The 16,169-nt window shown below is 46.3% G+C and overlaps 1 protein-coding gene across 3 annotated transcripts in view; it reads left to right on the top strand.

Moving 5' to 3' along the window:
- The first annotated feature begins 3,660 nt into the window (after nt 1-3,660).
- CDC42BPB (CDC42 binding protein kinase beta) overlaps nt 3,661-16,169 on the top strand; it is a 113,827-nt gene continuing 101,318 nt past the window's right edge. For 2 of the 3 annotated variants that reach the window (XR_014326167.1, XM_082838110.1), the window contains exon 1: nt 3,661-4,201. Coding sequence is in view for 1 of the 3 variants with exons in the window: in XM_082838110.1 (XP_082694236.1) it covers nt 4,027-4,201 (175 nt within the window). In the remaining 2 variants the exon portion in view is untranslated. Of the gene's footprint in view, nt 4,202-5,936; nt 8,260-16,169 lie in introns of those variants that run through there. The other variant, XM_082838111.1, reaches the window with a different exon arrangement.

A 16,169-nucleotide genomic window follows, 5' to 3' on the forward strand; every position in this document is an offset into this window, starting at 1 on the left:
GAGCTGACCAGCCACCTCGGGTGACATGTCCACCCCCTGTGGCGGCCACTCTAGGATCCCATGAGCAGAGTGGAGCCAGAACAAAGACTTACGGGGAATGGGGTTCAGGGGACAGGGGGTGCCAGGCAGACAAACACCAGACTGTCCAGCAAAGGGACAATGACCTTTGTCTTGTGTCCATGTACAAGGGATTGCTCAGTGAGCTTCAAAAGCAGCCCTCCATTTTGGGGCACAGTGGACTGGGGATGGACTCCCAGCCGGGAAAGAAGGCTCACGAGCTGCTTTGGAGCCAGAGCCAGGAGTGTGCTGCTGTGTGGGCACCTGCCTGCTCTGGAACATCTGTCGGGGTGAGGGGTGCTTCCTGTGGACAGACGTGAGCTGCGTGGACAGATGTGAGTTGCATGGATGGGTCATCTTAGGTCCTGTCCAGTGGTCTCCATGGAAGGGCAGAGGGTCCCCTGCAGGCACCAGATAAACACCCACCCAGAAAAGTGATACTGCTGCCCAGGAGAGAGAATATCAGGGAACTGTTGGGGAGCCTGTGAATGTTCCCAGGAGAGAGGGGTCAGCTTACACGTTGCCAGACCAGAGGTGAGGCCATAGCCCTCCTCAGTGCCTCTCTGTTCTTCCTCTCTGGCAGCCGCCCCGGATGGGTGGAAGCAGGGCCGAGCTAGCTGAGCGGCTTGCGGGAAGGAACGAGGGAGACTGCTGAGCACAGCCCCCCTTCCCCAGGGTTCATCCCAGGCCCTAAAGGGCCCAAGGTAAAATTTAAAGTTAAATCAGGTTCAAAGGTTTGACTCTGTAGACCTGGACGCTCTAACTTCTGAACTGAGACATTGTTTGTGACTCGGTTACTGTATGTTGTACACGTTTCAGGGTCTGAGGCTAAGGCTAGCCTTAGTCTGGCTTGCAGTGTTGCAAAGACCAGAAACCCACCGTACCAGCCTATGTAGGAGGAGTTTATTGTAAACATACTGTTATGGACTGAATGTTTGTGTCCCCAAAATTAATATGCTGAAATCCTAACCCGCAATGTTATGTTTTTAGGAGGTGGAGCCTTTGGGAAATGATTAGGTCATAAGGGTGGAGCCCTCATGAATGGATTAGTGCCCATTTATGAGGCCAGAGAGCTACCTCTTTCCCCATGTGAGAACGCAGAAAGACAGCCCTCTGTAACCAGGGATAGGGCAGTCACCCAGAACCAGACCATGCTGGCATCCTGCCCTTGGACTTCCAGCCTCCAGAACTGTGAGAAATAAGCTTCTGTTGTTTGTAAGGCACCCAGTCTACGGTACTTCGTTATAGCAGCCCAAAGTGATTAAGACAGACACAGAGGAACCTCATGGATGCCTGAGGACACTGGGATTCCCTGGTCTGGGGAACCCAAGACACTGTATCCATCAGCTGGTCACAGAGCCCTTAGTTTTAGAAATAAAACTCTAATGCACAATACCAGCTACCAATATGTGAGCATGTAAAGCAAGCCAGGCACTGTTCAAAGTACTCTCTGGGTATTAACTCATTTAATCCTTCCAGAAACTCACTGAAATACTGGGGTAGGTCCTATTATTATTCTCTTTTTACCTCCGAAGAAATTGAGGCACAGGAAGATTTCTAGTATCCAGACTAATGGGCAAGACTCACAGGTATCCACTTAGGCAAGTGCTAAGAAAAACTACAGGGTGAGCTGGGGCCTGATCCAGCCCAGTCAGGTAGGCAAGGCTGCCCTGAAGGGACAATCCTGAAACAGATTGGGGCTGAGCACACAAAGTGAAGGTGGTCAGGGAGGGGCATCCAACGTGAAGGGCTTGGCAAGTGCAAAGGCCCTGAGGCAGGAGGGAGCAGGAATAGTAGAGGAACAGCAAAGAGGCCAGTGAGACTGGAGTCAGAGACTGAGAAGAGAGTAGGGACAGGGCTAGAGGGCTGAGCAGACCCTTGCTGGGTCTGAGCATGAGAGAATATACTGTGCAAATGCAGACACAGTGGGAATGAAGGACGTTGTTATACATACACTGGGACAAGGGCAAAAAATGGGGACTGTCCCAGACAAATTCAGACGTTTGATCACCCTACTTAAAAGCTAAGATGAAGAATTTGGTTTTAACTGTAAAATGGCCACGTGGGCTGCTCGGCCTTTTTTTTTTTTTTTTTTAATTTAGGTATCATACACATAAAGTGCATACATATTTAGAGTACGGTTTGATTAATTATGTACAGACCCATATACCAAGATGGGTCTGGTCAAGACACAGAATGTTCCTAGCCCCTCAGTTCATAATCCCCCCAAAGTATCCTCTAGTTTGACCTCTAACACCAAAGATTGTTTTTGCCTGCTTTTAAAAAACTAAGGTATAATAGATATACAGTGATATGCACTACTCTGAAGTGTACAGCTTGAAGAATGTTCCTTTTATGTACTCCTGCATAACCATCACCCAAGTCAAATTATAGAACATTTCTAGAGGCCCAGAAGGCTCCCTCCTACCCTTTCCAGTCAATACCTCCCACAGAGGTAGATGCTACTGTGATTTTTGTCTCCATGAGCCAGTTTTGCCACAGGTTCCTTTAGTGTTGCATCTTCGAACCTCTATCTGTCCCCTCATCTGCTCCACCTGGCTGCCCTGCTCCTACTGAAGCTCCCCCCCGCCTCCGCCTCCCTTTCCCAGGTTGGGGATCCCTAACCCTGCATCCTGGCTCCCCAGCCCTCGCCCACCCCCATGGCCTCAGTGACCTCCCACGAGTTCTAGGCCGCCCCTCCTCTCCCGACGCCAAGGGTTTGTTTGGGTGGAAGACATTCTCCGTCACCCTCCTTCCCCAGGCACACGAATAAACCCGTAATCTTGGTATAAGCAGGGGCTCGCTAGGCAAACCCAGCCTGGAGACAAACAGCAGGCCCCTTCCTACCAAACTGACACCCCAAGGCATCTGTTTGCGGGGAGGGGAAGGTGGGCAGTAGAGTCTGAAGCGGCCACTGCGGGTGCAACACGAATTCACGGGGCGCTGGGTAGACCGCGGGGGCGCCCCTCTCCAGCAGCCCCCACCCTGTACGGGCGGGCCTGTCTCCCGCCCGTCAAGTTAGAAGAAGGTCGCCTTTTCCGTAAGGCCGCTCCCAGCCCAGATGAGACCCGGTTTTAAAAGAGACAGCCGAGGCTGCCAGCGCTGCGTCTGCGGTACGGCCCTCGACGCTCACGTCAGCCCACCGGCCACGAAGCCCCCAGGGAGGCCAGGCCCCGTGGGTCTACTCCGAGACCCCGGGTCCCCTTCTGGAGGCAAGACGTACGCGCGCGGGAGCGCAGGCCTCGCATACAGAGGCCCGGTCTCCGACGCGCTCGTGCACGCCGCCCGGCCGCCCTCTGCGCACGCGCCTGCGCCACAATCTCGGCGGAGCACTGGCTATTCGCTCGCCCCGCCCCCGCCGGGCGACACTCCCCTTCGACCCCGCCCGCCCGACCTTCCCAGCATCCCGACCCCCCCCACTACGGCAAGCGGCGAGGTCCGATCCCGCCGGGAGCTGGGAGCCGGGAGCCGGGAGCGCAGGGGCGGGGCGGCGCGCTGAGGTCAGCGCGGCGGCGGCCGGCCACGCCGTGGTTGGCTGCGCCCGCGCTGGCCGCGCCCTGGTTGGCTGCGGGCCGCGGGGCTGTGCCGCCGGGTCGAGGCTGGGGTCGGGGCTCGGGCGCCGGCCGGGCTTGCGCAGCGCTCGGCTCCGCGCCGCTGCAGGTCGACGGCGGGCGGCGAGGAGGGTGCGGCCGCGGGCGGGGCCGAGGAGCGCGAGGCGGGGGCGGGCGGCGGCGCCGAGGGGAGGAGACCAGCCCATGGACCCGCGGGGCCCGGCGCCCCAGACGCTGCGCCGCCGGGACCGAGCCCAAGATGTCGGCCTAGGCCGGGGCGCGACGACGCGGACGGGGCGGCGACGAGGGGCCGCGGCTGCCGGGGCTCGCGGCCGCCGGGACGCTGAGGGCTCGCCCTGACGGACTGGCCGAGCGGGCGGCGAGAGGCCGGCGCGTTGGGAGCGGGCCGCGCGGCACCATGTCTGCCAAGGTGCGGCTCAAGAAGCTGGAGCAGCTGCTCCTGGACGGGCCCTGGCGCAACGAGAGCGCCCTGAGCGTGGAGACGCTGCTCGACGTGCTCGTCTGCCTGTACACCGAGTGTAGCCACTCGGCCCTGCGCCGCGACAAGTATGTGGCCGAGTTCCTCGAGTGGGGTAAGTGTGCGCGGGCCTGACCCTCGGCTCTGCGACCCCCGCCCGGTTGCGCCCTCCCCCCACTCCGCCCGCCTCCTCCCTGTCCTCGGGCTTCCGCTCATCCCGCCTCGTCACCGCTCCCAGACCCGCCGCCCCATCCCTGTCCGGCCGCTCCTGGCGCCCTCACCGCTTCGCGGCTCTCCATCCCGCCCTGCCCTCCTCTTTGGCCTTCTCACATCCGCGTTCGGCCGACCCGCCCCCTCATCCTGCCCCTCGGAGCCACATCCTCCGTTCCCACCCCCACCCCCGCGCCCGGCCATCGCCCCGGCCGCTTCCTAGATCCACCCTCCGAGTCTGGATATCGTTTCCTGCAGCACTCCCTGGGATATCCGCCCCTCGCCCTTGGGGTCCGGAGTCCGCGTCGAGTTGCTCCCCCCGCTCGCCCTGCTGGCTTGTGGGGGCAGCGGCGTGTGCTCTTTGCGTCTGTCCCCCGCACCCCCGTGCGTCTCCTGGGAGCCCCTCCTAGGTGACAGCCTGTCTGCATCCCTTGGTGTCCGGGGCCTGAACATCCCTTTGACTGTACCACCTCTAAGGGAATTTTAAGGTTAAAAGCCTTGTTTTGAATACGCCATGCGAGAGCAAATTGATTTTTTTCATTGTAGTTTTGCCAGACCCTTGTAATATTTGGGGGGCAGCTGGAACTGTTAGTATATGGAAGTCACTTAAGAACTTTCTTCGTCTGATCTTTGCGTGCCTTAATCATTGGTTAACTAAGTTATTATGCTTTATTAGGACAAAAATTTGATTAAGCTACTTAATGGTTAGAATCTCAAGAACAGCTACACGTGTAAAGTAAAATCTTCTTACATTCTCTCTCTCTAACTTGGACATTTTGTCAAGACCCTCAGCCTCATATAAAAATACTGAGAAGGAAGATGCAATGTTTCTGTTCAGGGTTCGGGCCAGATCTATGAAAATCTTATCCTTGGGTCATGTGCGTCATTGGACTAGGATTGTGCAGTTTGATCCAGTAATTTCTAACCTTTGGGGCTGATAAAGCTGATATTGACATGAAGAAACAAACGAATGTATTCCATAGTGAGGCCAACCTCCTCTGCCAAAGTGGTAATTTGAATTTGGAATTTTGTTTACAAAATAAAACTTAAGTTGTGATGTTCTTTAGAGAGCTTCTGTTTTTCGCGCTTCAGTGGAATTTTGATGTCTTGTGAGAGCAGCAGTAGAAGGAGGCCCACAGCCCCAGGACAGCCTGTTATGCTTTATTTTGGTGGGGTCCACCTTTCTTGATTATATACGATATCAGTAAAATAAGAGTACTATTCATTTTCTGGGGTCATTTATCAGTGACATGATTTCCAACTGAATGATTTAACTGACTTCACAGTTACTTTGAAAGTGAAGTCTTTGGTGCCTGTTACATCCCAGCCTTCTGAGTATCCTCTTTGCTGTTCTTGCTGAGTGTTTGATCTTGAAATCCAGTTTCAAGATCAGGTTCAGCTCAGTGCTTGGTATGTGAGTAAATGTGTGACTGCAAAGAGGAGGCAGAGGGAAGGTTGAGTTAGCAGGTAAGGTGTGGTCCAGCTAGCCTCTGGCCTGGGGACCTGCAGTGCCTCGGAGGGGCTTATCCTGAAGGCTGGGTGCCCTGTGGAGCAGTGGTCCTTCCTTGTGCAGCCCCCTCACCACCAGACGGTACCTGCCACTCTGTGAACTGGTGGGCTTCACTGGAGGAAGCTCTTCTCTGCATGTGCGGAGGTCTTATGAGATTTGGGTTTTCCAAGTCTTAAGTAGAAGCTCTGTGCTGTAATATAGAAATATTTTGAAAATCGTGTGCTGGCTCTTTGGAAATTATGATTACAAATAAATTACATTATTCTAAAGAACTCAGTCTGCACAGAACTTTAAATTACAGAGAAGAATGTACTCTAAGGTGGCATGTTCATGGAATAGTAATATATTTTAGAAGCAGTATTTCATCTCATGTGTGTTAACATACGCGCCGATGTAACTCCACAGTGTGTATTACTAGTTAGGATGTGTGTGCAGTCATTATTTAGTGTTACTTGGAATGCCAGTCATTGTGTTTGGAAGGCAAAGAATGGTCTTTCAAGTGGAATTGTTTGCGGAGCATTACTAGGTGCCCCGACTTCCAAGTGGAATTACTTCTGCTCTGCTCAAGAAACACATACATAGGCTGTCAACCTGCAGATTGTTGAGTGTTTGGATTTACACTCTGCCTGATGTTTGAGTCCTCTCCTGCAGAGGGGCCAGCCTTGCTAGGTGTCTGCTAACAGTTATGTAGAATTCTTGAAACTTAATGAAGGAAAATAGCCGCTTCAGCCCAGATTTGAGACTTACTGGGGAATCTCTGAGGTAATTTGGAAAGTGTAAGTATTAAAGATTTTAAGTTTTAAAAGGTTTTCTTATTTCCTCAGTGGCTGCCTGGGACAGGACTCACCCTAGGCTTCTCTGTAGATTTTGCCTTTAATTTTCTCTTGATTGTGTTTATAGCTTGATTAGTTTTCTCCATGAGATCCAGGACCTTAACTAAAAGTTGGAAATACCCTGCTTTGCATGTGTATTTCTTTAAGCTGCTTTTTAACTGCAAATTTGATACCGTTTGAAGCAGAGCATATGAAACATTGTGAAATTTCTACAAGTAGACAGCAACAAATATGGACAACTAAATGAGGTGAAATTGTTGTCTTTCATCTTCGTTATATAAAAATACTTTTACATGTCTTAAAATGTTTTTTTCATGACTTAAAAATAATGGCCGGTATTATATTTAGACAGAGCTGATGTTTGAAGTCCCAGCCCATTGGCATTGGGTGGATCACAGTGGCCCTCTGCTCTGAGCCCCACGTGGCCTGCAGAGCAGGTGGGAGGCCTGGAGCTCGCTGCTGGCGGCATACGTGAGCGTGGGTTTCCCGTTTCCCAGTCCAGAGCATCTTCTCTCGTCGTGCCACCATGCTTCCTCTGTAAGGGCTAGAATTAATCTTTGTAGCCCTCTGTTTAATTTCCTCATTGGTGATTTTTCTTATTATGAAGGAAGCGGTACCTTCTCAGAGTTCTCCTTCATCTGTGTGAATTCCTGTAGCTCTTGGCCTGGGGATGCTCAGCCCTAGGTGTGAGTGGGATGACTCTACCAAGTTTAATACGTTCAGGCTTAGCTGATGGTGCTGAACATCTCAAGATACATTTTAATCTAATGGTTTCTCCAGATAGAATTTTTGCATAACATAGGAACACGTTTTTTAACTAACAGATATAAGAAACAGATCTTTTGAATAATAAGATCTAACTTGTAGGGGAATACTGGGATTGGGTAATAAAATTTAGGTTAACATAATTTGGATTTGTAAATAGGTATTTGAAATGCATGGTGATATTGACTACGTGGCAAGTGATGGGACGGCTGAAACCATTAAACATTAACCGGCCAGCCTTACTTTTTCTCTCTTAAAACCTCCTCAATTGACAGTTGGGCTTTGAGGTAAACAGCAGTGTCTTTGTTAAATGTAGACTTGCAATAAGTAGAACTGGAGTTGGAGTGAGTTGTTCTCACTTCAAGATACCACTGTGTGAGCTACCTGAAAAAGCTTCTGCTGTGTGGTGAATTGCTCTTCAATTGCAAATGCAAGTTAAGGTAAAAACTCAGAATGCGCCGGTGGCAGTGTTGACAGGAACGCCCCTTGCCTTTGCCCTGCCTCTTGTTGCAGCGCCTGACGCCCTTGGAAATCTTGTCCTGTCTGTGCTGACGTCTGTGATGCTGGATAAACATGCGAGCAAACAGGACTGTTAATTTCAAACTGTATTAAGTACAGCAAAGCTATTGAATGCTTTTCTTGGCAAAGAGGCAAAACGTATTTTTTGAGACTAATAAAGTAAAAGGATCATGCTACAAGAGACCACATATAGATTTTTTACCCTTTTTAAAAAAATCATAAGTGGTAAAATGGGGCTTCCCTGGTGACGCAGTGGTTAAGAATCTGCCTGCCAATGCAAATGACAGGGGTTCGAGCCCTGGCCTGGGAAGATCCCACATGCCGCGGAGGAATATGGTAATTTTTGAAGGCTTTATTTAGACTTAAAATCTACCAAAGAACAATTAAACAATTAGTATCTATTTTATCTTATTTTTTAATTTTATTCATTTAAAATAAAACAGATACTATCTATGAGATGAAGGTCACACTTTATAGTATGATTTTAAATAATCTGTGTTTCATATTAGATTTTTGCCAGTAGGTAAGTGGCAGCAAAATTGTTTTCAGATTAAAACTTTGCGAAAAGGATCAATTGTATAATAGGAGACTTGAAAAAAAATTTTTTTAATATTTAATTTAATTTATTTATTTTGGCTGTGCTGGGTCCTAGTTGCAGCACGCTGGATCTAGTTCCCAGACCAGGGATCGAACCTGGGCCCCCTGCATTGGGAGCGCGGAGTCGTACCCACTGGACCACCAGGGAATTCCCCTATAATAGGAGGCTTTGGATTTTTGTTGTCTTTAGGAAAGAATTAGAAATTTGAAGAGAAATTTGAATTGAATTATGTAATTTCTGTTCTTGTATTGGAGCTTCTTTGGAGACGTAAGGAATTTACTCTTCAGCGGGGAGTCCTAACATTTACTGGCATGATGATGATTCCTCTAGCCTCCAAAATCACAGAGTCATGGGTTTGAAAACGGTTAGGAGTTTGAGAGATCCCATGATCTGCCCCCCACCCCCATTTCCCCTCTCGTTTGGGTAAACCGGGCTCTGGACATTTTCCCTAATCATTTCTGAGCAAGTAGCCCTCTCACCAGGGTTTCTCTCCTTCATGGACCCATGGTCAGCCCTGGGCCTTCTTGCCGGCACCTGCTTTGAAATATCTTCGTTTTATTTTAACCTTTCTCCCCTCCCCCCCGCCCATTCCCATTATCAGTGGCCTAGCTGAAGCTCTCAAGCCCTCAGACCTAAGTTAAAGCCTTTCTTGCTTGAAGATTTAAATATCTCTGCCAGATCAGTCTTCAACACTGCCTTTCATTTCACCATTCCCCCTTTCAAAACTTCGACAATGACTTTGTATTCTGTTGCCTTAAAAAAAATCAGGTCTGAAATCCATGGTCCAACGCTGGAATTTAACATTGACCTAAGGGACTTCCCTGGTGGTACAGTGGTTAAGAATCCACCTGCCAATGCAGGGGATGAGGGTTTGAGCCCTGGTCCGGGAAGATCCCACATGCCACGGAGCAACTAAGCCAGGGCGCCACAACTACTGAGCCTGTGCTCTAGAGCCCGCGGGCCACAGCTACTGAGCCCGTATGCCACAACTGCTGAAGCCCGTGCGCCTAGAGCCCATGCTCCGCAACAAGAGAAGCCACCGCAATGAGAAGCCCATGCACCGCAACGAAGAGTAGCCCCAAAGAGGTTGCTTATAGAAGTTAGACCCAGAGTGGGCTGGCTGGTAGATGGATTACTGTTTTGTATTATATTAAATAACTCTGTAGAACTACTTGACTTTTAAAACTGAGTAAATGCATTACCTTAATAAAAGTAAAATTGTATTTAATGAAAATCACCCCCACAGGATATGGTCAGAGGTGCCATTAATCTCAACCTCTAAAACTTGGATTAGTTGTATCTTTTTAGGTTTATTTGTTTCATTTATTTATTCGTTCACTCATTTATTTTTGGCTGTGTTGGGTCTTCGTTGCTGCGCGCGGGCTTTCTCTAGTTGTGGTGAGCGGGGGCTACTGTTTGTTGTGGTGCGCGGGCTTCTCATTGCTGTGGCTTCTCTTGTTGTGGAGCACGGGCTCTAGGCGCACGGACTTCAGTAGTTGCAGCACGCGGGGCCAGTAGTTGCGGCATGCGGGCCCTAGAGCACGTGGGCTTCAATAGTTGTGGCACGTGGGCTCAGTAGTTGTGGTGCGTGGGCTCCGTAGTTGTGGCGCACAGGCTTGGTTGCTCCACAGCATGTGGCATCTTCCCGGACCAGGGCTCGAACCCGTGTCCCCTGCATTGGCAGGCGGATTCTTAACCACTGCGCCACCAGGGAAGTCCCTAAGCAACCTCTTTTAACCCTTCTGTTTCTCCTTATCATCAACTGTCTTATGGTCCCATTGAACTGCCAGTAATAGAGAACCAAACAACAGTGACTTAAAATCAAGGTTGAATTCTCTGTCATGTGACACCGTTGGTAGTCCAGGGCTAGGAAGACAGTCGCATTCCAAGAAGTCTTCAGGGACCTGGGCCCTTTCCTGCTAAGTCCACTGTGTGGTCTGATGGGGGCCCTCCTGTCTACACTCCAGGCAGAGGGTGAAGGTGTTATGCGGATGGGGGGGATTCTTGGATGCTGATGGTTGTCTGTTCAGCAGTTCTTGCCTCAGGTTTCATGCATCTAAATCGCACGCTTGTCCTGCTGATTTCTGATTTGCCATTTTCTATATTACCTGTTAACTTCCTACTGTGGAAGAGAAGGCCATGGAGCTTTACAGGTCTTCTTTCCTGCGCTGCCCGAGACACACACCCCCTTCCTTTCTCTCTGCTTTTCCAAATCTGGCTATATAATAATTTTTGTTTAAACTGATACTCAGTGTTTGTTGTTATCATGGGGTAAACATTTTAACAGCTGAGCCACATAGGATACAGTTAATTCACAGTCTGCTAAGACAAGGAATTATTTTTGTGTTAATTGGAATGAATTATTTTTTCTCTCATTTAGCGTGGATGCCAATGTATAGTCATGAATTTAGTCCAGGCTTCTAAATAGAACTCCCCAGTACAGACACCTCGAGTGATCTCTCACTTTTCATCCCTTGTAGAGCCTTTCATTTTCCTGTTCCATTCTAGGCTGTTTCTTCTCTAGGCCTGCTACTTAGCAGTCATCCTGGGATTTCTCTTCATTCCTTCTGGGAATTCTTTTTGTGCCTCTCCTGTGTGGAATGGGAATTCCTGGATCCTGTGTCTTACATTCTAGTGGCTTCCTGAGAAAGAGTTCATCAGAGAGAAGTTTTTTTGAGAGCCTGGCTGAAAATGTCTTTTCTTTTCTCACACTTGAACGGCAGTTTACCTGGGTATTGAATTCTAGGTTACAGGTCATTTTTCCTCAGAAGTTTGGAGCTTTACTCAGATGTCTGCCTGCTGTTGTTGCAAAGGGGAGGCCTGAGGCCATTGTGATTCCCACGCCTTTGTGAGACTTGTTCCATCTCTGGGAGCTTTCAAGGTCTTTATTTATCCCTAGTGTTCCTTGGTGGGTCTGTTTGGTGGGGACACTTGGGTCCTTCAGCTCTCCAGAACTTTTCTGTATTATATCTTTATGATGTCTGCTTTCTTCATTCTTGCCTTTTTGGTTGCCTGTTATTCATATTTTGGACCTTCTGGAACTTTCTGCTAGTTTCCTTTCTCTTACTTTTTTCCATTCATTGATCTTTTGTCCTTATTTTTCTGGGAGAGATCCTCAACTTTGTCTTCTAGTCTTTACATTGAGTTTTTATTTCTGCCATCGTGTCTTTCATTTCTAAGTGTTTTTGTCCTTAGTATTTCTTTTCTTTTCAATAACATCTTGTTTCTGTTTCATGAAGGCACATCATTGAAAACTTTTTCCTCTTTATGTTTTGTTGATTTATGTGCGTACATTTATGTTATACAGACATTTTCTTTTGTTTCTTGTGCTGTCTCTGTTTTTTCTGAGTCCTTTTAATCCTGTTTCCTACTTTGGTCTTCGTCTTTGATGTCAGAAGCTTTTCTTCAGATGTCTGGTGATTATTGGCTGTCTTCCATAATTATGCCTGGACTGATTGGAACTCTCTGTGTGCGCAAACTTCAAATGTTGAGTCTCACCACTAGAAGGCAGATGGGGGTGTGGCTCATTTGAGGGGCGCTGCCAGGGTTGTTAAAGTAGTTCCTCCTCTGGGCTGTCAGTTTCCCCAGAGTGGGGTTTCTGGTCTCCTGCCTAGATGGTGGGGAGAGTGGTATATGCCCAGCTGCCAGCTTTCTGCAAAGGTGGGGTGAGGTGGAGGAGGGCCAGTGGTGGGGATGGGGGTGGGAGGAGGTCTGGAGTATAACTTCTTCTTCTGTGGACTTAAATGGACTTCTGTCCATTATTGTTTAGCCTTCAAGATACTGGTGCTGCTGGTTATTCCTGGGCTGCCTTATCCCTACTTCACTTTCACTTTTCTAGCTTCGCTAAATTAGATGCCACTTGTCCATTTGCTCTCCCCACTGTGCAGAATTGTGTTGACATTTGTAGTCTACTGTCATCTCCTGTCATTCATTCAACAAGCATTCTTTAAGGACTTAAGAAGTGCCAGGCACTGCAGTGGTAACAAAACAAAATTACTGTTCTCTGGAGCTCATGTTATCCTTGAGGCTACGTCCCGCTGTAATCTATGCTATCATTTTATGAGATTTCCAGGTGGTGCAGAGATAAGGGTGTCCTATACACTGGAGGTAACTGAAAGGTACCCTAGTTTTCATCTCTAAATGAAGTCAGAGCGTACAGTTGCTGTTTCATTTTTTTTTGGATGTATTCTGTTTGTTATATTTACTCACTTATTAGAAAGTTTCCTGCGTAAGTAGAAGGAAGAAATGGAGATATGGGAGGGCAAGTTTTTTTCTAGTTATTGTACAACATTGGAAGAGAGAGAAAGGAGAAGGCGTAAAAGGATGTGAAGGAGGGGGACTTGGGTGTGTTGAAAGCAGAAGAGGGGGTGCCTGAAAAGTGGTTGGAAGGAGGGCTGGGGAGGCACCCTGGGTGGGCATAGGTGTGAAGCAGGAGTGTGCCTGCGTGGATAGGTAATGTGGCGATGTTTGAATTGGGTGTTTGTGACTCAGGGACCCGGTGTATAAACTTTATCTTTCTTGAAGTGACACAGAGCTGATTCTGTTTAACTCTAAAGCTTTTGGTATGTAGGAAGAAATCACCAATTTAAAATAAAGACCAGAATAAGAAATGTTCTTGCCACTCATGATTTTATAAATACATAAAAAACAAATGAAATCCAAAGGTAAATAGACCTCCCTCGTTCCTTAAAAAACTAAAAATAGAACTACCATATGACCCAGCAATCCCACTATGGGGCATGTACCCTGAGAAAACCATGATTCAGAAAGGTACATGTACTACGATGTTCGTTGCAGCACTATTTATAATAGCCAGGGCATGGGAGCAACCTAAGTGTCCATTGACAGATGAATGGATAAAGAAGATGTGGCACATATATACAATGGAATATTACTCAGCCATAAAAAGGAATGAAATTGAGTTATTTGTAGTGAGGTGGATGGACCTAGAGACTGTCATACAGAGTGAAGTAAGTCAGAAAGAGAAAAACAAATACCTTATGCTAATGCATATATATGGAATTTTAAAAAGCGGTACTGATGAACCTGGTGGCAGGGCAGGAATAAAGATGCAGACATAGAGAACGGACTTGAGGGCACGGGGGTGGGGGGGGAAGCTGGGGTGAAGTGAGAGAGTGGCAGGCACATATATACACTACCAAATGTAAAATAGATAGCTAGTGGGAAGCTCCGCATAGCACAGGGAGATCAGCTCGATGCTTTGTGACCACCTAGAGGGACAGGATAGGGAGGGTGGGAGGGAGGCTCAAGAGGGAGGGGATATGGGGATATATGTATGCATATGGCTGATTCATTTTGCTGTACACTAGAAACTAACACAACATCGTAAAGCATTTATACTAAAAAAGAAGTTAAGGAAACTAAGCACTCAAAAAAAAAAAAAACCCGAAGGCAAATAGACCTCCCTTACCAGGATACCCAGACTACAGTTTAAGGCTGTTGCTCTCTTGTGCTTTACCCCTGTTCATGTGAAAGAATTGAATTAAAAACATTGAGTTTCTCTCGTTTTGTTTAAAAAATTTAAATCAGGGGGCTAAATTGACTTTTAACATATTTTTAACTTGAAATAGCATTTATATTGATTCTTCATTATTGAGAAAGATGCTGGTTTCATAATTAATGGGTTTGCAGCAATCCTTAAAAAATAATTTTGCAGCTCAGATTTGTTTCTTTTTTAACCCTAAGTATTTGGAGTCAGATTGTTGAAAAGTCTTTAAGTATATTAACAAATCACCTTTTTGATGTACCTTTAAATGAATCTGAGAAAATGTTGATGAAGCATTGCTTTCAAATATGTAGGATATATTGTCTAGCTAGCAACACTTTGGGAGGTTACTAAGAATGCTCTATTTCCAATTCCGCCAGTTAAGGTGTCAAGGGTAGCATTTACATTAGACTGTATTGGGACAAAAATGTTTCTCAAAACCTAAGGCATTATTATGGTTTTATGTAATCAAAGTGATAAGCCTGGATATATTTCTTGTACAAGTATATAATTATTTTTAAAAAAGCAAGATTTGTGTTTATGAATTTTTTATAATCCTTGTGAAATGATATGTTAAGAGGGATATTGAACAGACCCTGGATGTCTATCAACAATGTGAGAGAAACTTAAATCGAATTACACAGCTAACGAACTTTATTTTAGTGAAAAAGAAAGGTTTCCCTGCCATTTACAATTAACAAATGATTTCTTTTCTTTCTTTTTTTGTAACAGTTTTATTGAGATGTAATCCACATGCAATTTACCTATTTAAGTTGTAGAGTTCAGTAGTTTTAGTATTTCGTAGAGTTGTGCAGCTATTTATTTCCACCTTCATCACCTTAAAAAGAAATCCTAAACCCTTTAGCTATCAGTCCCAACTCCTTCCTTCCCTCACCAGCCCCAGGCAGCCCCAAGCAGCCACTAATCTCGTTTCATTATATATTGGCATATTCTGGACATTTCCTATAAATGGAATCATATAATATGTGGTCTTTTGTGATTGGATTCTTTTCACTTAGCGTAATGTTTTCAAGGATATATCTGTATTTCATTCCTTTTTATTGCTGAATAATATTCTGTTATATGGATAGTCCATATTTTGTTTACCCATTCATCAGTTGATGGACATTTGGGTTATTTCTACCTTTGAGCTGTTTTGAATAATGTTGCTATGAACGTTAATGTACAGGTTTTTATGTGGACATACGTTGTCATTTCTCTTGATTGTATACCTGGGAGTGGAATTGCTAGGTCATTTGGTAACTCTCTGCTTAGCATTTTGAAGAACTGCCAGATTGTTTTCCGTAACAACCGTCCCAGTTCACATTCCCGACAGCAGCAGTAGGGTTCCAGTTTCTCCTCATCCTCACCAATGCTTGTTCTTATTTGTCTTTTTTATTCTAGCCATACTAGTGTGTGTTGAAGTGGTATCTCACTGTGGTTTTGATTTGCTTTTGCCTAAAGGCTAATGATGAGCATCTTGTTTATTGTTTTGTTTATTGGCCATTTTTATATGTTCTTTGGAGAAATGTCTATTCAGGTTCCATGCTCATTTTTTTAAATTGTGTTAAAAAATAAACAAAATTGTTTATTTTGTTGAGTTGTGAGAGTTCTTTATATATTCTGGATACAAATCCTTCATTAGACGTGTGATTTGCAGATATTTTCTCCTATACTGTAGGTTGTCATTTCGATTTCTTAATGGTTTCCGTTGAAGCACAAGTTATTAATTTTGATGAAATCCAATTTAACTTTTCTTTTGTTGCTTTTGGTGGCATATGTAAGAATCCATTGCTAAATCCAGGGTCATAAAGATTTATATCTGTGTTTTCTTCTAAGAATTTTATAGTTCTAGCTTTTACATTTAGGTCTTTGATCCATTTTGAATCATTTTTTATATAAGGTGTGAGATGGGAGTTCAAATTCATTCTTTTGCATGTGGCTATCCTGTTGTCCCAACACCATTTGTTGAAGAGACTGTGTTTTTCCCATTGAATAGTTTTGGCACCCTTGTCAAAATCAACTTGCCATAAACGTATGGTCTTATTTCTGGGCTCTCAGTTCTCTTCTGTTGATGTATATGCCTATTTTTATGTAACTACCACACTTTCTTGATTACTGTTGCTTTGTAGTAAGTTTTGA

Source organism: Leucopleurus acutus, assembly GCF_964270905.1.
Source record: "Leucopleurus acutus genome assembly, chromosome: 1".
Taxonomy (NCBI): domain Eukaryota; kingdom Metazoa; phylum Chordata; class Mammalia; order Artiodactyla; family Delphinidae; genus Leucopleurus; species Leucopleurus acutus.